Source organism: Nerophis lumbriciformis, linkage group LG35 (genome assembly GCF_033978685.3).
Source record: "Nerophis lumbriciformis linkage group LG35, RoL_Nlum_v2.1, whole genome shotgun sequence".
In the NCBI taxonomy this organism is placed as follows: domain Eukaryota; kingdom Metazoa; phylum Chordata; class Actinopteri; order Syngnathiformes; family Syngnathidae; genus Nerophis; species Nerophis lumbriciformis.
In genome coordinates, this window is record NC_084582.2 from 895,687 (window position 1) to 921,851 (window position 26,165).

Sequence of the window (26,165 nt, forward strand, 5' to 3'; positions counted from 1 at the left end):
GGCATGTTCACCACTGTGTTACATCACCTTTTCTTTTAACAACACTCAAACGATTGGGAACTGAGGAAAGTAATTGTTGAAGCTTTGAAAGTGGAATTATTTCCCATTCTTGTTTTATGTAGAGCTTCAGTCGTTCAACAGTCCGGGGTCTCCGCTGTCGTATTTTACGCTTCATAATGCGCCACACATTTTCGATGGGAGACAGGTCTGGACTGCAGGCGGGCCAGTAAAGTACCTGCACTCTTTTTTTACGAAGCCACGCTGTTGTAACATGCTGAATGTGGCTTGGCATTGTCTTGCTGAAAAAGACGGCGCTTAGATGGCAGTTCCAAAACCTGTATGTACCTTTCAGCATTAATGGTGCCTTCACAGATGTGTAAGTTACCCATGCCTTGGGCACTAATGCACCCCCATACCATCACAGATGCTGGCTTTTCAACTTTGCGTCGATAACAGTCTGGATGGTTCGCTTCCCCTTTAGCCCGGATGACACGATGTTGAATATTTCCAAAAACAATTTGAAATGTGGACTCGTCAGACCACAGAACACTTTTCCACTTTGCATGAGTCCATCTTAGATGATCTCGGGCCCAGAGAAGCCGGTGGTGTTTCTGGATGTTGTTGATAAATGGCTTTCGCTTTGCATAGTAGAGCTTTAACTTGCACTTACAGATGTAGCGACAAACTGTATTTAGTGACAGTGGTTTTCTGAAGTGTTCCTGAGCCCATGTGGTGATATCCTTTAGAGATTAATGTAGGTTTTTGATACAATGCCGTCTGAGGGATGGAAGGTCACGGTCATTCAATGTTAGTTTCCGGCCATGCCGCTTACGTGGAGTGATTTCTCCAGATTCTCTGAACCTTTTGATGATATTATGGAGCGTAGATGTTGAAATCCCTAAATTTCTTGCAATTGCACTTTGAGAAACGTTGTTCTTAAACTGTTTGACTATTTGCTCACGCAGTTGTGGACAAAGGGGTGTACCTCGCCCCATCCTTTCTTGTGAAAGACTGAGCATTTTTTGGGAAGCTGTTTTTATACCCAATCATGGCACCCACCTGTTCCCAATTAGCCTGCACACCTGTGGGATGTTCCAAATAAGTGTTTGATGAGCATTCCTCAACTTTATGAGTATTTAAATTGCCATCTTTCCCAACTTCTTTGTCACGTGTTGCTGGCATCAAATTCTAAAGTTAATGATTATTTGCGAAAAAAAAAAAATGTTTATGAGTTTGAACATCAAATATGTTGTCTTTGTAGCATATTCAACTGAATATGGGTTGAAAATGATTTGCAAACCATTATATTCCGTTTATATTCACATCTAACACAATTTCCCAACTCATATGGAAACGGGGTTTGTACAATGTAAATAGTCATGAAAATAAAGAAAACGCATTGAATGAGAATGTGTGTACAAACTTTTGGCCTGTAGTGTATCTCTCAAAACATTTCTTACTTTGAATTCTTTTTTTTAGTATCCAATCCTTTCAACCATTCGTCCAATTTGAATGTACCCTCCTACTCGGAGCACTTTGCTCAAGTTCAAGCGTCAGGCTACTCGCCTGCCATGCAGAGGAAGAAAAACGGCGGACTTCTGCCTGGCTCGGGAAGAACAGTAGGCCGCATGAGTGAGCCCACAGCGCTCTCTGCTGCCCCCCATCCCAGGGACCGGGACTTCACCTTGTCTCATGAGACGGGAGGACATTATCTGCATGAACGACAGCCGCCCAGTGGGCCGCAGTCCATTCTTATCAGACCGGAGTTCCACAAGAGCACGACAGACAAGGTACAGTTGAAAGTCATAGTTTGGAAAGCACAGATGATTTATTTCGCATTTCTTTACGTTAGCATTTTTTAATATCTGAGACAAGATGGACGGGCACATGAGGTGAAATATCAAATCAGTGCATTTTCCTTGCCATTTAAAAAAATCCAAAATTAATACAGTACAGTAGAGATGCGCGGATAGGCAATTATTTCATCCGCAACCGCATCAGAAAGTCGTCAACCATCCGCCATCCACCCGATCTAACATTTAATCAGAACCGCACCCGCCCGCACCCGCCCGTTGTTATATATCTAATATAGACGATGCAAGGCATTAGTGAGGTTATAAATCTTTTGCCTGTTAAAGAAAGGAGACTGATCCAATGCAGCACAGACATTCAATGCGTGCCACGCTGTCACGGCCCAGACGCACACCAGTGCGCAATCATATGGGAGCCGCGCTGAGCGCACCTCCAAGCGCGTGGAGGTGCGATGTCCCTCGCACCCGCGGCGGCTCCACCCGGGCTCGCGCCCGAGGCTTCAGCGCGCACCGCGGCGGCCATCCTACTCGTCGCGGCCTAGCCCTCGCGGCTCTCGCTGCCGGCGACGGCCGGGTATGGGCCCGACGCTCCAGCGCCATCCATTTTCAGGGTTAGTTGATTCGGCAGGTGGGTTGTTACACACTCCTTAGCGGGTTCCGACTTCCATGGTCACCGTCCTGCTGTCTATATCAACCAGGGTGAGCCCCACCCCTTTCGTGAGCGCACTGCGCGCGGAGTGACCCCTGTTACGCGCCCCCGGCAACAGGGGTGGCGGGCAGGTAAGCTGCGCGGGCGGAGCGCGCGGAGTGACCCCTGTTACGAGCCCCCGGCCACGGGGGTGGCGGGCAGGTAAGCTGCTTACCTGCTGCGCGTGACGCCGGCCGTGGCGAAGGCGGACGAGGCGGGGTGTCGGTGCGGTGGTGACCCTGGACGTGCGTCGGGCCCTTCTCGCGGATCGCCTCAGCTACGGCTCCCGGTGGGGCCCTCTCGGGGGAAGGGGCCTCGGTCCCGGACCCCGGCGAGGCGTCCCTTCTCCGCTCCGTAAAAGTGTCCATCTCTTTTTCTTTTCTTCTTCTGTTGTGGCATATGCTGCAGGTGCCTGCTCGTTTTTCGTATGTGGGTAACAACATTTAACTATGTATATATATTTACCAATTGGTTTAACTGCCACCCGCCTGAATCTATTTAAAATCTAATTTTTTTTTATTTCAACCGCCTGACCCGACCCACGGATAAAATCAATTTTTTTTTTTATTTCAACCGCCCGATCCGCGGATAATCCGCGGACTCCGTGGTTGTGCCCGCAAACCGCGCATCTCTACAGTACAGGTATTTGAAATCGAGAGTGCCAAAGGCTTAGTGGCTAGGGATGTCCGATAAATGCGTTAAAATGTAATATCGGAATTTATCGGTATCGTTTTTTTGTTGTTTTTTATTTTTATTTTTTATTAAATCAACATAAAAAACACAAGATACACTTACAATTAGTGCACCAACCCAAAAAACCTCCCTCCCCCATTTACACTCATTCACACAAAAGGGTTGTTTCTTTCTGTTATTAATATTGTGGTTCCTACATTATATATCAATATATATCAATACAGTCTGCAAGGGATACAGTCCGTAAGCACACATGATTGTGCTCCACTAATAGTACTACCCTTAAACACTTCATTTTACTCATTTTCATTCATTACTAGTTTCTATGTAACTGTTTTTATATTGTTTTACTTCCTTTTTTATTCAAGAACATGTTTTTAATTTATTTATCTTATTTTATTAATTTGTTTAAAAAGTACCTTATCTTCACCATACCTGGTTGTCCAAATTAGGCATAATAATGTGTTAATTCTACGACTGTATATATCTGTTGATATCGGTATCGGTTGATATCGGTATCGGTAATTTTTTATTTATTTATTTATTTATTTTTGTCCAGCTTCTCAGGCAAATAATATAGTTGATGTAGACGCCCATATCGGCTGTTCAGATTTACTTTACAAAAGAGAAGTGTAGGATACTCCTCTTGTTGCAGGTATCGGTAATTAAAGAGTTGGACAATATCGGAATATCGCATATGGACAAAAAGCCATTATTGGACATCCCTATTAGTGCCATCCATCCATCTTCTTCCGCTTATCCGAGGTCGGGTCGCGGGGGCAGCAGCCTAAGCAGGGAAGCCCAGACTTCCCTCTCCCCAGCCACTTCGTCCAGCTCCTCCCGGGGGATCCCGAGGCGTTCCCAGGCCAGCCGGGAGACATAGTCTTCCCAACGTGTCCTGGGTCTTCCCCGCGGCCTCCTACCGGTCGGACGTGCCCTAAACACCTCCCTAGGGAGGCGTTCGGGTGGCATCCTGACCAGATGCCCGAACCACCTCATCTGGCTCCTCTCCATGTGGAGGAGCAGCGGCTTTACTTTGAGCTCCCCCCGGATGACAGAGCTTCTCACCCTATCTCTAAGGGAGAGCCCCGCCACCCGGCGGAGGAAACTCATTTCGGCCGCTTGTACCCGTGATCTTGTCCTTTCGGTCATAACCCAAAGCTCATGACCATAGGTGAGGATGGGAACGTAGATCGACCGGTAAATTGAGAGCTTTGCCTTCCGGCTCAGCTCCTTCTTCACCACAACGGATCGATACGGCGTCCGCATTACTGAAGACGCCGCACCGATCCGCCTGTCGATCTCACGATCCACTCTTCCCTCACTCGTGAACAAGACTCCGAGGTACTCCTCCACTTGGGGCAAGATCTCCTCCCCAACCTGGAGATTGCACTCCACACTTTTCCGGGCGAGAACCATGGACTCGGACTTGGAGGTGCTGATTCTCATCCCAGTCGCTTCACACTCAGCTGCGAACCGATCCAGTGAGAGCTGAAGATCCTGGCCAGATGAAGCCATCAGGACCACATCATCTGCAAAAAGCAGAGACCTAATCCTGCAGCCACCAAACCGGATCCCCTCAACGATCTGACTGCGCCTAGAAATTCTGTCCATAAAAGTTACAGAATCGGTGACAAAGGGCAGCCTTGGCGGAGTCCAACCCTCACCGGAAATGTGTCCGACTTACTGCCGGCAATGCGGACCAAGCTCTGACACTGATCATACAGGGAGCGGACTGCCACAATCAGACAGTCCGATACCCCATACTCTCTGAGCACTCCCCACAGGACTTCCCGAGGGACACGGTCGAATGCCTTCTCCAAGTCCACAAAACACATGTAGACTGGTTGGGCAAACTCCCATGCACCCTCAAGGACCCTGCCGAGAGTATAGAGCTGGTCCACAGTTCCACGACCAGGACGAAAAACCACACTGTTCCTCCTGAATCCGAGCTTCGACTATCCGGCGTATCCCTATTAGTGGCCATAAAAAATTGGTAATTATTGAATTTTGACATATGACATCTTGTTCTTAATGGGTTACTCATTGGAGTAAATCTGCGACCTCGCCTACTGAATTTCGTGCCATCTCATGTGTGCTGGTATAATACAATTCCTTGAATGCTTGAAACAACACAATTGACCAGAACTTGAATACACCTCACGGTGATGCTTGGACACGTCATCGGTGATAAACCCGGGGTCATAGGGTGTTTCGGGTCTTTAATCATCAGACACCCTCGCCCGGGCGACCCAGCCGGGGGTGATCAGACCCCGGCCTGTGTCCAAGTAGCGCACCACGGATCCCCCCTACGGATCCACAGCCACCGGGAGGCCTTTTCTGCGGCCTCTAGGATGTTCTTGGTGGCTTTTCTCGACTGCAGTCCTCTAATGCCAAGGATTCTGAACACACGCTGTAGTGAGTGACCAGCAAAACCCCTGCACCCAATTTCGACTGGTTCACAGCGGGCTCTCCAGCCGTTACTCCGACACTCTACAGTGAGCTCAGCGTATTTGGCCCTCTTACGCTCATTTGCTTCGTCAATTCGCTCCTCCCAGGGGACAGTCAGATCCAGTAGCACCACTTGCTTGGTTGACTCCGATGTTAACACCATGTCTGGGCGGAGTGACGATGTGATCCATGAATCAATTGTGTCCATCCATTATACTATACTAGCGTCAAAACATTCTTGAATAAACGAAACTCGACCATTAGTGATCTTCCAAAGAGTGTGGTTGCTTTGAAGGAAATGGGTTTACACTGTTTTTATAACTTTCATTCTGGTGAGACTGTAAATCCTTTTATTCTTGATGTTTCTAGCCTGTCAAGTCGGTGCGCTTCGTCACAGATGAAGACCCTTCACTTCCACGGCTTCGGACCTCGTCGTGGTCTTCAGGAAGCCAGGTCCCCTCCAATTTCTCCCCAGCGCCTCCCTCACTCGAAGCCTGGGCACCATCCCTCACCTTGGGAAGAGACGGACCCGGAATCATTCTCAAAGATGGGAAAGCTCCAGCTCTCCGGAAAGGCATGGAAAGCGTTCTTTCAGACGTGAACTCTAACCCGCAAAAGACGATGTCATCCCACCCGCCGCTCTCGGCCCAGTTCAGCCCCACCAGGTACTTTGAGCATTTCTTATCGTTTTATGACTTGATGCATAGAACCAGGTTTTGCTTTCATTTCCCTTCAGACACAGAGTGACCACAATACATCTAGCCCAGATGGACTCCGAGCTCAGTCTTCTTCAAGGAGAGCTGGTTCTGGTCCACAGACCTCGACCTGATGGCCGAGTCCTGGTTACTCAGGAGAGCAGCGGCCAGACGGGGCTTTTTCACAGTAGTATTCTTCATGATCTGGAGAGGATCAGTTGACTCTTACTGGAATGAATAAAGTTTATTTTTGCTCTTTTAAAACTAAGAGATTTCCATGAAGGATTTAGTTTTTGCCCTATGTCCATATTCAAATCCTAGAGATATATTTTGTGTTTTTCAGTGTATGAGCATGCAATGGATGTCTCACTTGTACTGAGAATTTGCACAACAACCCACCAAATGGCTGTTCCCTTGTTTATGCCCGTGTTACATGCAGTACATCGGTGAGTGCCTTTGTCAAAACCCACAACGTAACAATATCACTATGTACAGTCATAAATATTCTTCTGTGACAATAAACTACCTAAAACAACCAACCTTTGCATGTCTTGTTGGCCTAATCTAGTAATACAAACACTTCTACTGTCTAAATTGCAGCATCAAATTTACATTTTGGCCAACATTTTGAGATTTATTTTGTCTATTACTTGATTACAAATACAAACCCTGTTTCCATATGAGTTGGGAAATTGTGTTAGATGTAAATATAAACGGAATACAATGATTTGCAAATCATTTTCAACCCATATTCAGTTGAATATGCTACAAAGACAACATATTTGATGTTCAAACTGATAAACATTTGCAAATCATTAACTTTAGAATTTGATGCCAGCAACACGTGACAAAGAAGTTGGGAAAGGTGGCAATAAATACTGATAAAGTTGAGGAATGCTCATCAAACACTTATTTGGAACATCCCACGGGTGAGCAGGCAAATTGGGAACAGGTGGGTGCCATGATTGGGTATTAAAGTAGATTCCATGAAATGCTCAGTCATTCACAAACAAGGATGGGGCGAGGGTCACCACTTTGTCAACAAATGCGTGAGCAAATTGTCGAACAGTTTAAGAAAAACCTTTCTCAAGCAGCTATTGCAAGGAATTTAGGGATTTCACCATCTACGCTCCGTAATATCATCAAAGGATTCAGAGAATCTGGAGAAAAACCCACTGTCAGTAACTACAGTTGGTCGCTACATCTGTAAGAGCAAGTTAAAACTCTTCTATGCAACATTTGAAAGCTCATGGAGCCCTTTTTTGCTTTATGTCAACTCTCTTGACCTATGCCCAGACGCAGATGAGGAATAATCTCCCTTTTATTTATTAGTATTATTTTATTCTATTTTTTATTTTATTATATATTATTATTATCATTATTAATTTTTATTTTATTTTATTATTATTATTATATATATCTGTCTCTCTCTGGCCGCGTATGTGTGTGTGTGTGTGAGAATGTGTCTGTCTTTGTCGTCTTACTTGTTACATAATTGTGCCATTTGTCCCTCGTTAGTGGGACCTGAGTGGGGTGGGAGGGTGGTTTGGGTTTTAAGGGAAAGGGTGTGAATCATTTACTGACTTTAAAATTGTACTGTTTTGACTTGCACTTTTTTCTGTCTATTTGAAAATGCCAATAAAAAAAGTTGGGGGAAAAAAGAAAAAAAAAACTCTTCTATGCAAGGCGAAAAGCGTTTATCAACAACACCCAGAAACGCCGTCGGCTTCGCTGGGCCTGAGCTCATCTAAGATGGACTGATACAAAGTGGAAAAGTGTTCTGTGGTCTGACGAGTCCACATTTCAAATTGTTTTTGGAAACTGTGGACGTCGTGTCCTCCGGACCAAAGAGGAAAAGAACCATCCGGATTGTTATAGGCGCAAAGTTGAAAAGCCAGCATCTGTGATGGTATGGGGGTGTATTAGTGCCCAAGACATGGGTAACTTACACATCTGTGAAGGCGCCATTAATGCTGAAAGGTACATACAGGTTTTGGAGCAACATATGTTGCCATCCAAGCAACGTTACCATGGACGCCCCTGCTTATTTCAGCAAGACAATGCCAAGCCACGTGTTACATCAACGTGGCTTCATAGTAAAAGAGTGCGGGTACTAGACTGGCCTGCCTGTAGTCCAGACCTGTCTCCCATTGAAAATGTGTGGCGCATTATGAAGCCTAAAATACCACAAGGGAGACCCCCGGACTGTTGAACAACTTAAGCTGTACATCAAGCAAGAATGGGAAAGAATTCCACCTGAGAAGCTTCAAAAATGTGTCTCCTCAGTTCCCAAACGTTTATTGGGTGTTGTTAAAAGAAAAGGCCATGTAACACAGTGGTGAACATGCCCTTTCCCAACTACTTTGGCACGTGTTGCAGCCATGAATTTCTAAGTTAATTATTATTTGCAAAAAAAAAAAAAAAGTTTATGAATCTGGACATCAAATATGTTGTCTTTGTAGTGCATTCAACTGAATATAGGTTGAAAAGGATTTGCAAATCATTGTATTCCGTTTATATTTACATCTAACACAATTTCCCAACTCATATGGAAACGGGGTTTGTAATGAAATACATTTACTATTGTTTACGTTTAACTGCAATAGTAGGTTTACAGACGTCGGCGTGCAAACTGCACCCTTGCGAAAAGGGCGTACCGCCAAGTGGTTGCCATGGTGACGGCGGATAACACGCACGAAAGGCTCGTTGTCATCCTTTGAGCTTAAAAACATGACTGGGGTCACCAGTCGCCTGGGAGAGAAAGACATACACAGGACTTTCCATTCCTAAAATCCTGGAACACATTCAACACCAAGATGAAGCAGGTAACGGTTCCTCACAAATAACTTCAATTCCGACACAAAGATTGAAAAAAAATCATGCGAAATGTTTATCAGTTTGATGAAAATGTCATAAAATTGGGCAGCTTTTTTTTTTTTTCCCACAGCCCAAGTGACGCATGCGCAGAAGGTCCCAGTCGAGCTAGCGAACGTGAGACTGATGTTATGGCCTTTAAATGATCGGAATAACCACTCTAATGTCCGGCGAACGTCTCCTTAAGAATAACGCTCATTGCACGTATACTCCAACTATATCCCTGCCGTCTTACTATGCCGGTAAGTCTAAACGTTCCGTTTAAATGTGGTGTTTAGTTAGCTGCGGGCTCCTCCCTTCCTCTGATACCTGATGTGATGCTAACCGGTTAGCTTGGTTAGCATATGGAAATGCTACACAACGTTACGTATTAGCGTGACGTCACTAACATGTCTAACATGAACTATTCAGACACGTTCACGTCATTGACTGATGTCATCTTTAATGTTCGTCAGTCCTCCCAAACCAGAGGCGACTAACCGCAGATAATGCTAATTAACGCACCAAATCCGACCTGTTCGATGCTATTTCCATCCATCCATTTCCTACCGCTTGTCCCTTTTGGGGTCACGGGGGGTGCTATTTATTATTATAAAAAATGTCGGCCCTATAGGCACAACACTATTGAGTGCATTGTTGTGTGTTTCAGCTGTCATCTGATGCAGGGTTTGTCAACCACTGTGCCGCGGCACGCTAGTGTTTTTGATTGATTGATTGAAGCTTTTATTAGTAGATTGCACAGCACAGTACATATTCCCTACAATTGACCACCCGAATACGTTTTTCAACTTGTTTAAGTCGGGGGTCCACTTCAATTGATTCATGATACAGATATATACTATCATCATAGTACAGTCATCAGCAGAGGTGGGTAGAGTAGCCAGAAATTGTACTCAAGTAAGAGTACTGTTACTTTAGAGATTTATTACTCAAGTAAAAGTAAGGAGTAGTCACCCAAATATTTACTTGAGTAAAAGTCAAAAGTATGTTGTGAAAAAACTACTCAAGTACTGAGTAACTGATGAGTAACATACACACACATATAATATATATATATATATATATATATATATATATATATATATATATATATATATACACACACACATTTTTATATATATATATATGCACATATACAGGTAAAAGCCAGTAAATTAGAATATTTTGAAAAACTTGATTTATTTCAGTAATTGCATTCAAAAGGTGTAACTTGTACATTATATTTATTCATTGCACACAGACTGATGCATTCAAATGTTTATTTCATTTCATTTTGATGATTTGAAGTGGCAACAAATGAAAATCCAAAATTCTGTGTGTCACAAAATTAGAATATTACTTAAGGCTAATACAAAAAAGGGATTTTTAGAAATGTTGGCCAACTGAAAAGTATGAAAATGAAAAATATGAGCATGTACAATACTCAATACTTGGTTGGAGCTCCTTTTGCCTCAATTACTGCGTTAATGCGGCGTGGCATGGAGTCGATGAGTTTCTGGCACTGCTCAGGTGTTATGAGAGCCCAGGTTGCTCTGATAGTGGCCTTCAACTCTTCTGCGTTTTTGGGTCTGGCATTCTGCATCTTCCTTTTCACAATACCCCACAGATTTTCTATGGGGCTAAGGTCAGGGGAGTTGGCGGGCCAATTTAGAACAGAAATACCATGGTCCGTAAACCAGGCACGGGTAGATTTTGCGCTGTGTGCAGGCGCCAAGTCCTGTTGGAACTTGAAATCTCCATCTCCATAGAGCAGGTCAGCAGCAGGAAGCATGAAGTGCTCTAAAACTTGCTGGTAGACGGCTGCGTTGACCCTGGATCTCAGGAAACAGAGTGGACCGACACCAGCAGATGACATGGCACCCCAAACCATCACTGATGGTGGAAACTTTACACTAGACTTCAGGCAACGTGGATCCTGTGCCTCTCCTGTCTTCCTCCAGACTCTGGGACCTCGATTTCCAAAGGAAATGCACAATTTGCATGGTTGGGTGATGGTTTGGGGTGCCATGTCATCTGCTGGTGTCGGTCCACTCTGTTTCCTGAGATCCAGGGTCAACGCAGCCGTCTACCAGCAAGTTTTAAAGCACTTCATGCTTCCTGCTGCTGACCTGCTCTATGGAGATGGAGATTTCAAGTTCCAACAGGACTTGGCGCCTGCACACAGCGCAAAATCTACCCGTGCCTGGTTTACGGACCATGGTATTTCTGTTCTAAATTGGCCCGCCAACTCCCCTGACCTTAGCCCCATAGAAAATCTGTGGGGTATTGTGAAAAGGAAGATGCAGAATGCCAAACCCAAAAACGCAGAAGAGTTGAAGGCCACTATCAGAGCAACCTGGGCTCTCATAACACCTGAGCAGTGCCAGAAACTCATCGACTCCATGCCACGCCGCATTAACGCAGTAATTGAGGCAAAAGGAGCTCCAACCAAGTATTGAGTATTGTACATGCTCATATTTTTCATTTTCATACTTTTCAGTTGGCCAACATTTCTAAAAATCCCTTTTTTGTATTAGCCTTAAGTAATATTCTAATTTTGTGACACACGGAATTTTGGATTTTCATTTGTTGCCACTTCAAATCATCAAAATTAAATGAAATAAACATTTGAATGCATCAGTCTGTGTGCAATGAATAAATATAATGTACAAGTTACACCTTTTGAATGCAATTACTGAAATAAATCAAGTTTTTCAAAATATTCTAATTTACTGGCTTTTACCTGTATATACAGTATATAATTTATATTTATTTATTTTGCCGTTTTTGTTTACATGTTAAAGGTGTTTTAATGAATATACATGCATGTTTAACACATATAGATTCCTTTCTTTCATGAAGACTAGAATATAAGTTGGTGTATTACCTGATTCTGATGACTTGCATTGATTGGAATCAGACAGTAGTGCTGATAGCGTCCACGTTTTCAAATGGAGGAGAAAAAAAGTTCCTCCTTTCTGTCTAATACCACATGAAAGTTGTTGGTTTTTGGCATCTTATTTGTCCAGCTTCCATATTCGTTTTTATACACTTTACAAGAAATACATTGGCGGCAAACTCCGTAGCTTGCTAGCTTGTTTACGCTGGCTTTCGGAGACTCTTGTTTTGAAAGCGCAGGCGCGATGGTGCGGCACTTTTATTGTGAAGACAGGAACTGTGCAGTCAGTCTTTAGGCTTTTGACGGGATGTACGGTTGAAATAAAAAAGGGTCTTTTTTTCCTTCACACTTTTGATTGATTGATTGAAACTTGTATTAGTAGATTGCACAGTACAGTATATATTCTGTACAATTGACCACTAAATGGTAACACCCCAATAAGTTTTTCAACTTGTTTAAGTCAGGTCATGTGACCACCTGGCTCTGTTTGATTGGTCCAACGTCACCAGTGACTGCATCTGATTGGTGGAACGGAGTGAACGTCACCAGTGACTGTATTTGTTGAAACGCAGGCACTTTGAAGGTCTGTCTGACAGACCAAAACAAACAAAGCGTGCATTAACAGATCGATAAAAATTAGTAGCGAGTAGCGAGCTGAATGTAGATAAAAGTAGCGGAGTAAAAGTAGCGTTTCTTCTCTATAAATATACTCAAGTAAAAGTAAAAGTATGTTGCATTAAAACTACTCTTAGAAGTACAATTTATCCCAAAAGTTACTCAAGTAGATGTAACGGAGTAAATGTAGCGCGTTACTACCCACCTCTGGTCATCAGTAGGGATGATGTTTGATCAGGAATTATTGAGTTCCAGCCCATTATCGAATCCTCTTATCAAACCAATTCCTTATCGATTCTCTTATCGAATCCAGATAGGTTGCTGTGTATGGAAAAAAAACACACAATATTTGGTTTAACAAAAGCGTACTTTTATTATATAAGAAAAAAATGTAATCTAATAAATAAATAAATATTGACTGTTACCCCCCTAAAAAAAATAAAAAAAATAAAAAAATATTGACTGTTGTTACCCAAAGTATATTAAGTGGGATTTTTCAGAAAAACAAATACAGTATATACAGTAACACAAAAACAACCTGTCTCTGTGATCACTATAGGTGTATAAATAATAATATAGTGTTAAATAAAATCAGTCCCTTGGGCACAAAACTGAAAATAATACAGCTCTCCAAAAAGTGCACTTCTGCTGCTATTTGATATGACTGTTTGTTATGATGCTTTGACATTTTTGCACTTTATTTCTTTATTGAAAGAACATTCTATGAAGAGAAAAGTTGTTTGCAAATGTGGTTACAATGCTAAAAAATGAAAAGTCAAAGCTAAAAAAAGAAATACACTTTATTGAGTTAACATTATTTATTTATAGGGGGAAAGATGTGGTGTTATGAGCTAGGGCAGGGGTCGGCAACCCGCGGCTCCGGAGCCGCATGCGGCTCTTTGATCACTCTGATGCGGCTCAGCGGCATACTTGCCGAACGCCCCGATTTTCCCGTGAGATTTCCGGATTTCAGTGACTCTCGCAGATAACTCCCGGGATTAATTTTCACCGATTTTCACCCTTACAGCTATAATAAGGGCGTGCCATGATGGTGCAACATTTGGCGCCCTCTACAATCTGTATTAACAGCATGCCAGCCCAACCACTTGTTATACAGCATGCATCTTCTGCTTGCGCACGTACGTGACAGCAAGGCATACTTGGTCAACAGCCACACAGGTTACACTGACGGTGACTATATAAAACAACTTTAACACTCTTACTAATAATGCGCCACACTTTGAACCAAAACCAAACAAGAATGACAAACACATTTCGGGAAAACATCTGCACCTTAACACAACATAAACACAACAGAACAAATACCCAGAATCCCATGCAGCCCTGACTTATCTGGGCTACATTATACACACCTGCTACCACCAGTCAGTTCAGGTGGGCGGGGTTTGGTAGCGGGGGGGGGTTTGGTGGTAGCAGGGGTGTATAATGTAGCCCGGAAGAGTCAGGGCTGCATGGGGGCCAATTTTAGTGTTGCCAATCAACCTATCCCCAGGTGCATGTCTTTGGAAGTGGGAGGAAACCGGAGTACCCGGAGGGAACTCACGCAGTCACGGGGAGAACATGCAAACTCCACACAGAAAGATCCCGAGTGCAGGATCGAACCCACGACCTTCGTATTGTGAGGCAAATGCACTAACCCCTTTTTTCCACCGTGCTGCCCAATTTAATTTATCCATCCCATCCATCTATTTTCTACCGCTTGTGCCGTTCGGGGTTGCGGGGGTTGCTGGAGCCTATCTCTATTTGGGGACGGCGTGGCGCATTGGGAGAGTGGGCGTGCCAGCAACCTGAGGGTTCTTGGTTCAATCCCCATTTTCTACCAACCTCGTCACGTCCGTTGTGTCCTTGAGCAAGACACTTCACCCTTGCTCCTGATGAGTCGTGGTTAGGGTCTTGCATGGCAGCTCCCGCCATCAGTGTGTGAATGTGTGTGTGAATGGGTGAATGTGGAAATAGTGTCAAAGCACTTTGAGTACCTTGAAGGTAGAAAAGCGCTATACAAGTATAACTCATTTGTGAATGTTGTCTGTCTATCTGTGTTGGCCCTCTGATGAAGTGGCGACTTGTCCAGGGTGTACGCCACCTTCCGCCCGAATGCAGCTGAGATAGGCTCCAGCACCCCCCGCGACCCCAAAAGGGACAAGCGGTAAAAAATGGATGGATGGATCTCAGCTTAATAATTAATAATTTCGCCTAATTGGGTTAAAAATATTATTTGCAAACCAGTAATTATAATCCGCAAATGTGCCGTTGTTGAGTGTCTGTGCTGTCTAGAGCTCGGCATAGTAACCGTGTAATACTCTTCCATACCAGTAGGTGGCAGCAGGTAGCTAATTGCATTGTAGATACCATACCATACCATACCAACTTTATTTATAAAGCCCTTTTAAGACAAGCACAGTTGAAAAACAAAGGGCTGTACACCACAAAGAAATGGAGGCAAAGGACAGACTAAAAAAATAACATTTAAAACAGAAATAAAAAATACACATTTAAAAAGCAAATATAAATTACCCTAAGAACAGTTTGTTAGATAAAAACAGTTTAAAAGTTAAAAACAGTTCAAAAAGTTAAAAGCTAAAAACAGTTTAAAGTCTCATGCTGGGTTAAAAGCCAGTGAATAAAAATGGGTTTTAAGAAGGGTCTTAAAAATAGCCAAAGAAGGGGCCTGTCTCACATGGAGAGGGAGATCGTTCCAGAGTTTGGGACCCGCAACAGAGAAAGCTCTGTTTGATGGTTTGTCGTGATCCCAATATGCGGGAGGCAGTGTGTAGGTAAAAAGTGTCTAACACTTAAACCAAAAATAAACAAAAGGTGAGTGCCGCTAAGAAAAGGCATTGAAGCTTAGGGATGGCTACGCAAAACGAAACTAAAACTAACTAAACTAACTAAAAATCAGGAAATCACCCAGGTATCCTCATATAAATATTTAGGGGTTCATATTGATAATCTTCTCTGCTGGAAGACACATATTGACAAACTGTGCAATAGACTGCAACAGAGGCTATATTTTTTGCGAAGATTAAGATTGTACGGCGTAAGCAGCCACATCATGATGATTTTCTACCGTGCCATTGTAGAGAGCATCATTAGATACGGGATCACCTCATGGTTTGGCAACCTAACCGTTAAGCTAAAAAGCAAACTGGCCGGCATGCATAAAACGGCAATGAAAATCGTAGGGAGGAAAGAATATGAGCCTATACAGAGCATCTATGAGCAGGCAGTTAGGAAAAAAGCTAAGAAAATTATTTCCAACTCACAACACCCACTCTTTCCTGAATATGGAACCCTGCCATCAGGGAGAAGACTCCGGGTCCCACTATGCAAATCTAACCGTCTTAAATTATCATTTGTCCCAGCCTCCATTAAGCTGACCAACAATGTGCAATAGAATTTTAATACATAGGTTAGCACTTTTTTAGCACATAGCACTTTAGCACATAGCACTTTAGAACTAAGCACTTTAGCACACAGCACTTTATCCATGAGCTCTAGTGCAATGCACATTGGTACTTTATCTTTATCTTCATACTGTAGATTTTATGCCTACATCAAAGTGCCACCTATGTCTATCAAGCTCCATGTTCTGACGTTTAAATGTTAGTTGTATGGTTGTGGTTGTGTCTGTGCTTGTGTTTTTGTTCTGTTGTTTTTGGGTATGTTAAGAAAGCAATGATGCACTGTGCCCAAGACAAATTTCCCCGCGGGGACAATAAAGTTGAACCTTGAACCTTGAACCTTAAAGTGAACTGGCTGCAAAGTAAACAAAAACAGAATGCTGGACGACAGCAAAGACTTACATTACAGCGTGTGGAGCAGACGGCGTCCACTAAGTACATCCCGTGCATGACATGACAATCAACAATGTCCCCACAAAGAAGGATAGCGTCCGCACAGCTTAAATAGTCCTGATTGCGAAAACAAAGCAGGTGCGGGGAATAGCGCTCAAGGAAGACATGAAACTGCTACAGGAAAATACCAATAAAAGAGGAAAAGCCACCAAAATAGGAGCGTAAGACAAGAACTAAAACACTACACACAGGAAGACACTAAAAAACTCAAATAAGTCGCGGCGTGATGTGACAGGTCGTGACAGTACACCTACTTTGAGACAAGAGCTATAGAAATGCATGGTTGGTTATGGTTTGAATTCATATCCAACATTTGTGAGAACAACTTTTTATCGTCAATATCGGCTACTGAGTTTCATTTTTTCATGTTTTCTGCTGGTGGTGTGCCTCTGCATTTTTTTCAAAAGAAAAAAATGTGCCTTGGCTCAGAAAAAGGTTGAAAAACACTGCTCTAATGACTCACCCTATGTGTTCCAGAGCAACAAGCTTGACAAGCCGGAGGTGAGTGACAACGTCAAGGTGGTCGTGCGATGTCGCCCCCTCAACCAGAAGGAGAGGTCCATGGGCCACAAGCTGGCCGTGACGGTGGACGAGAATCGCGGCACCATAACGGTCAACAAACTGGAAACCCAGCATGAGCCCCCCAAAACATTCACCTTCGACACGGTGTTTGGGCCGGACAGCAAACAGCTGGACGTCTACAACCTCACCGCCAGACCGATCGTCGACTCAGTGCTAGCAGGATACAATGGTATGTTTGGACATTGTTTACCGTATTTTTCGGAGTATAAGTCGCTCCGGAGTATAAGTCGCACCGGCCGAAAATGCATAATAAAGAAGGAAAAAAACATATATAAGTCGCACTGGAGTATAAGCATACTTGCCAACCCTCCCGAATTTTCCGGGAGACTCCCGAAATTCAGCGCCTCTCCCGAAAGCCTCCCGGCACAAATATTGTCCCGAAAATTTCCCGATTTTCAGCCGGAGCTGGAGGCCACGCCCCCTCCAGCTCCATGCGGACCTGAGTTAAGACAGCCTTTTTTTCACGACGGGAGGACAACAGGGTGACAAGAACTAAATCATCCAGACTAGAGATAAATTGTATTATTATGTTTATCTTACCTAAAAATAAATATATTTATTAATTTAAAAAAAAAAAAAAAACTAAATACATTTTTACTATATTTTGCTAAAAACATCAAAATGTATTGTATTTTTTTCTGACTCCTTATTACATCCAGGCATTAGAATTATACATTAAAATAAACATATTTGAAATAATTAATTTTAAATTATCATAATAATTCATTTAAAATGACCATATTTAATATTAAAATAATTGCTTGTTTATCAACAACTTTAGCATTTTATTCATTACATTTTGAAGCTCTCAGAAGCCAAGTTATGTTATATTCCTTAAGATTTATTTATGCAAGTTTGAAGTATCAATTATCTAAACACAGTTTTGTTTGCATATTTTCAGGATGTAGATATATATATATACATACCTGCCAACTACTCCGGTTTTCCCGTAATTAGTACGGTTTTCATCAACCTATTCCGGGTTACGGTTGCAGTGATAAAAAATACGGTTTTTCATTAATTAATTTTTTTTTTTTTTTTAAGTTTTATTCACGAAATCGCGTAACAACAATCACAATCGACACTGCTTCCCGTAACTTCCTATCGAGCCATTCCGAATGCCATGCGCGAGGCTATTTATAGCACCGCTGCCAAGCACGAGGCCATTGTTTCCAAACGAGCGAACGATCATGGAATCAGCCGGAGAAAAATCGCAAACGAGTCTTAAACCGAAAAGAAAACTGCAGTCATTCCGTGAAGAATATTCAAAAGCCTATCCGGGAATAATTATTCGTTCCAAAAAGGGTGAAAACTACGCGAATTGCACCTTGTGCAGACAAGATTTTTCGATCGGACACGGAGGAATTAGCGATGTAAAAGACCACGTTGGGACAAAAAAACACAAGTCTAATGCCGTTGCTAAATTTGGATTTTAGCCACAAAAAGGTAATGACACCAATGTTATCTATTGGAATTGTTTAGTACTGTTATACTGTTAAAAGTGTTTATACTATTTATGCTTTCAAGTCCAAGTTGAAGAAATCTTGTTAAATGTTGACAGCATAACTACCAAAATACAGAAGTATGTCCTTAATATTTTTGCAGTGCTATTTCTGTTGAAAAGTTCAAATGATTACATTAGAGATGTGATGTGCCACTTTTCAAATGTCTGATGGCTTCAATTAATTTTCATTAATTGTTCATATTTTGAATTCTTTTGAAAGGCTTACAAAAAAACTACATTTGAATTGTAATTCCATGCTATTGACAGGACTATTAATTTTAATGAAGTTAGCTTACCATGTTTACAGTATGATAATTGTGATAGAAATGTGAATTTTAGGCACAGAATATTTTTTACAATTGAACAAGGCAGTAGATTATACAAGCTTGGACAGAAAGTTAATAATGACACCAATTTTTTTTTTTATTGGAATTGTTTAGTACTGTTTTACCATTTGTTTACTGTAAAAAGTGTTTATACTGTTTATACTTTCAATTAACAAATTGAAGTCTTGTGAAAGGTTGACAGGATAACTGGCATTAACTGTCAAAATAATTTCAAACTATTGAAGTTAGCTTACAGAATAAACATGTCAATCAACCCATATGATTTTTGCTGTAATATTTTTGTTTTGAAAAGTCACTGTGACTGATAGAAAAGTGATGGTTTTAGCAACATTTTAACCTGTCTGAATGCAATCAATCATTTTGCGTCAGGGGGCGAAGCCTGAACCCCCCACCAGGACTTTGTCCTGGACCTACCGGGGCCTGCGGCCCCTGGACCCTGGCTACTAGGTTTTTCTGATTTCAAAAGTTGGCAGGTATATATATGTGTATGAAATACTTGACTTGGTGAATTCTAGCTGTCAATATACTCCTCCACTCTTAACCACGCCCCCAACCACGCCCTGACCCACCCCCGACCACGCCCCCACCTCCCGAAATCGGAGGTCTCAGGGTTGGCAAGTATGAGTATAGGTCGCATTTTTGGGGGAAATTTATTTGATAAAAGCCAACACCAAGAATAGACATTTGAAAGGCAATTTAAAATAAATAAAGAATAGTGAACAACAGGCTGAATAAGTGTACGTTATATGAGGCATAAATAACCAACTGGTATGTTAACGTAACATATTATGGTAAGAGTCATTCAAATAACTATAACATATAGAACATGCTATACAATCTGTCACTCCTAATCGCTAAATCCCATGAAATCTTATACGTCTAGTCTCTTACGTGAATGAGATCAATAATATTATTTGATATTTTACGCTAATGTGTTAATCATTTCACACATAAGTCGCTCCTGAGTATAAGTCGCACCCCCGGCCAAACTATGAAAAAAAACTGCGACTCATAGTCCGGAAAATACGGTAACCGATTCTAGAGTAATTAGATATTTTTATTTTCTCAATAATTTTGTTGACGTTTTTGTTCATTGTTTACAAACTCCAGGAATAATTCCTTGGAGGGGAAAAAACAAATAATTTCAACGAGAATTGTATGTAATTAAAGCAAAAAGGAAATTAATTTGAATATTATGTTAATATTGTTTTACCGTCAGTAGCACTTAGCATAGATAAATGAAACATTTTACAATTAATACGTTTGATCGGTATTGGTATCAGCCGATATCACCCATGGATGATCGGAATCGGGAGCATAAATTGTTAGCGCTATAATATTGACAAATATTTAGCAGGATTTTCCCGTCGCATCTGTTTCATGGTGTTTTAAATGTGTGTTTGGTGTTGGAACATTTCTGTCTTCAAACGTTTGGACTTTGCTGCACGTTTTTAGTCCATCGTATCAGGAACTTCGTTAGCTAACCAGTACACCTACACAGCCTCATAAGAACTAGTACAAGAGCCGATGTGTACCATTCTCCCCTTGCAAAGGTAGTACCGTATTTTTCGGACTATAAGTCGCAGTTTTTTTCATAGTTTTGAAATGATTAACACATTAGCGTAAAATATCAAATAATATTATTGATCTCATTCACGTAAGAGACTAGACGTATAAGATTTCATGGGATTTAGCGATTAGGAGTGACAGATTGTATAGCATGTTCTATATGTTATAGTTATTTGAATGACTCTTACCATAATATGTTACGTTAACATACCAGGCAAGTTCTCATTTGGTTATTTAAAATTATTATTTAAAATTGCCTTTCAAATGTCTATTCTTGGTGTTGGGTTTTATCAAATAAATTTCCCCCAAAAATGCGATTTATACTCCAGTGCGACTTATATATGTTTTTTTCCTTATTTATTATGCATTTTCGGCCGGTGCGACGTATACTCCGAAAAATACGGTACATGCCCCCAGACACATTTTTTTCCGAGTCATAATAATTGCCCAGGCCTGCTCTTGTTAAATATCCCTGGTTTTGGGTGAATAATGTGTATTTGTTTTCAGAACATTTGCTATTTTTGACAAGTTAAACTTTCTGTCGGTAAAAAACAAACAAACAGCTGATCGGCCTCAGATGAACTGCTGCTGACGTGTTGGCCTTGAAGAATAGCAAAAGTTTCATGTTTGGCACACTTGTCTTGAGCCCAGGAAGATTGACAAGAGCGTGAAGTCAAGATCAAATAGATAAGATGGCCCTGATGATAAGGCTCGTCGGAGCACTTTTGTGTGCTCGACGTTTGGAGACTAGACATGAGTTTGATTGCGTTGACTTTAAACCGATCATGTCCGTAATAAAAGCGTACGTGGCACGTATGAGCAGAGAGAGAGAGCCACACAAGAGCTGCTTATCTCTGCCTGGAGACCGAGGCAGCTGCTGCGACGAGTGGCTTGTAATAAATCTGTATTCGGGGCCAACTGGACTTACGCACAAACGTGTCCTCCTATCATCCCTGCGGACTAGTTTTTGTGCAACCTATGGCAGCAAGCAGCTGCCGGGCAGAACGGAAACCCTCTTTAAGAGGTTACGACAAGAGATGTCCGATAATGGCTTTTTGCCGATATTCCGATATTGTCCAACTCTTAATTACCGATACCTATATCAACTGTTACCGATATATACAGTCGTGGAATTACCGTATTTTTCGGACTATAAGTCGCAAATTTCATAGTTTGGCCGGGGGTGCGACTTATACTCAGGAGCGACTTATGTGTGAAATTATTAACACAATACCGTAAAATATCAAATAATATTATTTAGCTCATTCACGTAAGAGACTAGACGTATAAGATTTCATGGGATTTAGCGATTAGGAGTGACAGATTGTTTGGTAAACGTATAGTACGTAATGACTCTTACCATAATATGTTACGTTAAAGGGGAACATTATCACCAGACCTATGTAAGCGTCGGGAAGCAATCCGCCATTTTCTCACTTTCGTCGGTGTGTTGTCGGAGGGTGTAACAACACGAACAGGGACGGATTCAAGTTGCACCAGTGGCCCAAAGATGCGAAAGTGGCAAGAAATTGGATGACATTTGTTCAAAATACGAGGCTGTGGGGAAAGCCGACGAAATGGTCAGTCGTTTGTCCCGCACACTTTACCGACGAAAGCTATGCTACGACAGAGATGGCAAGAATGTGTGGATATCCTGCGACACTCAAAGCAGATGCTGACATCAACTCCAAAACTGGACAGATCAGCTTTCAGGAAAAGAGAGCGGATGAGGGTATGTCTACAGAATATATTAATTGATGAAAACTTTATTCATTACTCGCGGTTTTACGTAAATTATTATACATAAACTGTGTTTACCAATAATTTAGCTTAAAAACATTTATTTTTTTCAATCATTCGAGTACATTCGGGTAGTCTTGTGTAATGCAGTATTTTGTGTCTATTTAGGTATGGTTAACCTGAGTGCTGAAATCGTGGAAAAATATATGTTCTTAGCGCGCTTGAAATGGGCTGTCTGCACTCTCAAAGTGCATGTTGTTGCCAAATGTATTTCATATGCTGTAAACCTAGTTCATAGTTGTTAGTTTCCTTTAATGCCAAACAAACACATACCAATCGTTGGTTAGAAGGCGATCGCCCAATTCGTCCTCGCTTTCTCCCGTGTCGCTGGCTGTCGTGTCGTTTTCCTCGGTTTCGCTTGCATACGGTTCAAACCGATATGGCTCAATAGCTTCAGTTTCTTCTTCAATTTGGTTTTCGCTACCTGCCTCCACACTACAACCATCCGTTTCAATACATGCGTAATCTGTTGAATCGCTTAAGCCGCTGAAATCCGAGTCTGAATCCGAGCTAATGTCGCTATAGCTTGCTGTTCTTTCCGCCATGTTTGTTTGTGTTGGCATCACTATGTGACGTCACAGGAAAATGGACGGGTGTATATAACGATGGTTAAAATCAGGCACTTTGAAACTTTTTTAGGGATATTGCGTGATGGGTAAAATTATGAAAAAAAACTTCGAAAAATAAAATAAGCCACTGGGAACTGATTTTTAATGGTTTTAACCCTTCTGAAATTGTGATAATGTTCCCCTTTAACATACCAGGCACGTTCTCAGTTGGTTATTTATGCCTCGTATAACGTACACTTATTCAGCCTCTTGTTCACTATTCTTTATTTATTTTAAATTGCCTTTCAAATGTCTATTCTTGGTGTTGGCTTTTATCAAATACATTTCCCCAAAAAATGCGACTTATATATGTTTTTTCCCTTCTTTATTATGCATTTTCGGCCGGTGCGACTTATACTCCGGTGCGACTTATACTCCGAAAAATACGGTAATGCTCGGTTTTGACTGCTCTTTTAACACTGTTTATTGTTGTAGTGGACTCTGCAATGTGTAAATGTGATAGGAATGATTGTGTCTTCGCTGTCTTGAGAGAAATAGAGAAATGCAGAATAGAAATAAACGAATAGTCCGCAGTGGTGTAACAACGTAATGAAAACCGAGTATGATGTGTAGCTTGGTAAACCGGGAGGGACTGAACAGGTCTCGGATTGCCTCTGGGTCCTCCTTGGGAAACTGGCCAATGGCGGACGAGCAAGTCCTTGCTTCGATTGACCCAGACCTGGATAAGCAGCAACATATCAATATTGAGGGCTATTGCAAGTAAGCCAAGGAATACTGTAGTCTTTATTATGGTGCTGATAAACATGCAGGTCAATGAATCGTTTTGTCGCTTGAGTGACTATGTTCTGAATGGAATAGTCCATCCCAAAATGAAAATGGCATTCTCCATCCCTTGTCATTAATACCATAATCTGCCAATACCTAGGGCAGGGGTGCTCACACTTTTTCTGCAGGCGAGCTACTATCTATTCAAACAAATGAGATCGCTAGAGTCAATCATTACAGTACCTAGTCAGTGGCCTAGTGGCTAGATTGTCCGCCCTGAGATGGGTAGGTTGTGAGTTCAAACCCCAGCCGAGTCATACCATAGACCAGGGGTGCTCACACTTTTTCTGCAGGCGAGCTACTTTTCAATTGATCAAGTCGTGGGGATCTACCTCATTCATATATATAGTTTATATTTACTTATTTATGAAATATATGTTTTTGTTAACAAGTTAAAGGTGTTTAATGATAATGCAAGCATGTTTAACACATATAGTTAATATTGTTAATACATTAAAGGTGTTTAATGATAATACAAGTATGTTTAATACATATAGTTAATATTGTTAACAAGTTAAAGGTGTTTAAAGATAATGCAAGCATGTTTAACACATATAGTTAATATTGTTAACAAGTTAAAGGTGGTTAAAAATAATACAAGCATGTTTAACACAAATAGTTAATATTGTTAACAACTTAAAGGTGGTTAAAGATAAAACAAGCATGTTTAACACATATAGTTAATATTGTTAACAACTTAAAGGTGGTTAAAGATAATACAAGCATGTTTAGCACATATAGTTAATATTGTTAACAACTTAAAGGTGGTTAAAGATAATACAAGCATGTTTAACACATATAGTTAATATTGTTAACAACTTAAAGGTGGTTAAAGATAAAACAAGCATGTTTAACACATATAGTTAATATTGTTAACAAGTTAAAGGTGGTTAAAGATAATACAAGCATGTTTAACACATATAGTTAATGTTGTTAATAAGTTACAAGTGTTTAAAGATAATACAAGCATGTTTAACACATATAGATTCCTTTCTTTCATGAAGACAAGAATACAATATAAGTTGGTGTATTACCTGATTGTGATGACTTGCATTGATTGGAATCAGACAGTAGTGCTGATAACGTCCGCATTTTCGAATGGAGGAGAAAAAAAGTCCTCCTTTCTGTCCAATACCACATGAAAGTGGTTGGTTTTTGGCATCTTATTTGTCCAGCTTCCGTACTCCTTTGTATACACTTTACAAGAAATACATTGTCGGCAAACTCCGTAGCTTGCTAGCTTGTGCACGCCAGCTTTCTGAGACTCTTATTTTGGTAGCGCAGGCAGGATGAAGCAGAGCTTTTATTGTGCAACTGTGCAGTCGGTCTTTGGAGTTTTGACGACAGGTACGGCGCCAGAGTCTGTTGAAATAAAGTGTTTCTCGCCTTCCAGTCGGTAATTTTAATGAGCTGGCAGCAGCCAGCGTCATCTCAGAAGACCCTCGGGTGCCGTGAATGTCAATCCAGTGACGAAAGTGACGTCATAGTGAAGATTTATGATCGCTCATTTTTAGGACTATTTTTTTAATGCCTGGCTGGTGATCGACTGACACACCCTCCGAGATCGACCGGTAGATCGCGATCGACGTAATGAGCATCCCTGACCTAGGGAGTAGCTAGTGGCTGAACATATCCACACAAGTAGAGTGCACCACAATTTTGTTCATCTTTATTAGCAGTTTGTACTTGCTGGTGACATTTTAGCTATCTTTCAACCGGCAGAATTACTAGTAGATCTGCATCGTTGGATTGCTTGGTCATTATATTGTGTGGACCTTATTGACACTTTTGTGATTTGTTTGCTTTCTGCTCTCCACTTTCAGGCACCATCTTTGCCTATGGACAAACTGGCACTGGGAAGACCTTCACCATGGAAGGTGTTCGAGCAGTGCCAGAGCTCCGAGGGATCATCCCCAACTCTTTCGCCCATATTTTTGGTCACATCGCTAAGGCGGAGGGAGACACGAGGTAAGAATGTATACCGAATTTTACACGCTTACGTTTCAGAAAGCATTTTTCATCACAGTTTTCAAAGAATTGTACTTTTGCTATAAAACAGAGAAAATGATTAAACATAATTGATTGAAGAAAAACTATACCTGGATATTCTTAAATGTAGTCAGTGTACCGCATGTACAGATGTAATAACTAGAGATGTCCGATAACATCGGACTGTCGATATTAGCGGCCGATAAATGCTTTAAAATGTAATATCGGAAATTATCGGTATCGGTTTCAAAAAGTAAAATGTATGACTTTTTAAAACGCCGCTGTACGGAGTGGTACACGGACGTAGGGAGAAGTACAGAGCGCCAATTAGTGATGCGCGGTTAGGCAATTATTTCATCCGCAACCGCATCACAAAAGTCGTCAACCATTTGCATCCACC

At 41.6% G+C, this 26,165-nt stretch overlaps 2 protein-coding genes across 8 annotated transcripts in view; both read left to right on the forward strand.

The window, feature by feature from the left end:
• sh3rf2 (SH3 domain containing ring finger 2) overlaps positions 1-6,873 on the forward strand; it is a 114,711-nt gene extending 107,838 nt beyond the window's left edge. For both annotated transcript variants that reach the window (XM_061927931.2, XM_061927930.2), the window contains exons 9-11: positions 1,480-1,790; positions 6,013-6,308; positions 6,380-6,873. In XM_061927931.2, the coding sequence (XP_061783915.2) occupies positions 1,480-1,790; positions 6,013-6,308; positions 6,380-6,560 (788 nt within the window). In that variant the 3' untranslated portion in view covers positions 6,561-6,873. The remainder of the gene's footprint in view (positions 1-1,479; positions 1,791-6,012; positions 6,309-6,379) is intronic.
• A 2,167-nt stretch (positions 6,874-9,040) lies between these two features.
• kif3a (kinesin family member 3A) overlaps positions 9,041-26,165 on the forward strand; it is a 78,415-nt gene continuing 61,290 nt past the window's right edge. For 5 of the 6 annotated variants that reach the window (XR_012049338.1, XR_012049337.1, XR_012049339.1 and 2 more), the window contains exons 1-3: positions 9,041-9,163; positions 17,058-17,331; positions 25,600-25,744. Coding sequence is in view for 2 of the 6 variants with exons in the window: in XM_061927932.2 (XP_061783916.1) it covers positions 9,155-9,163; positions 17,058-17,331; positions 25,600-25,744 (428 nt within the window). In the remaining 4 variants the exon portion in view is untranslated. Of the gene's footprint in view, positions 9,164-9,285; positions 9,455-17,057; positions 17,332-25,599; positions 25,745-26,165 lie in introns of all 6 variants that reach the window. The other variant, XM_061927933.2, reaches the window with a different exon arrangement.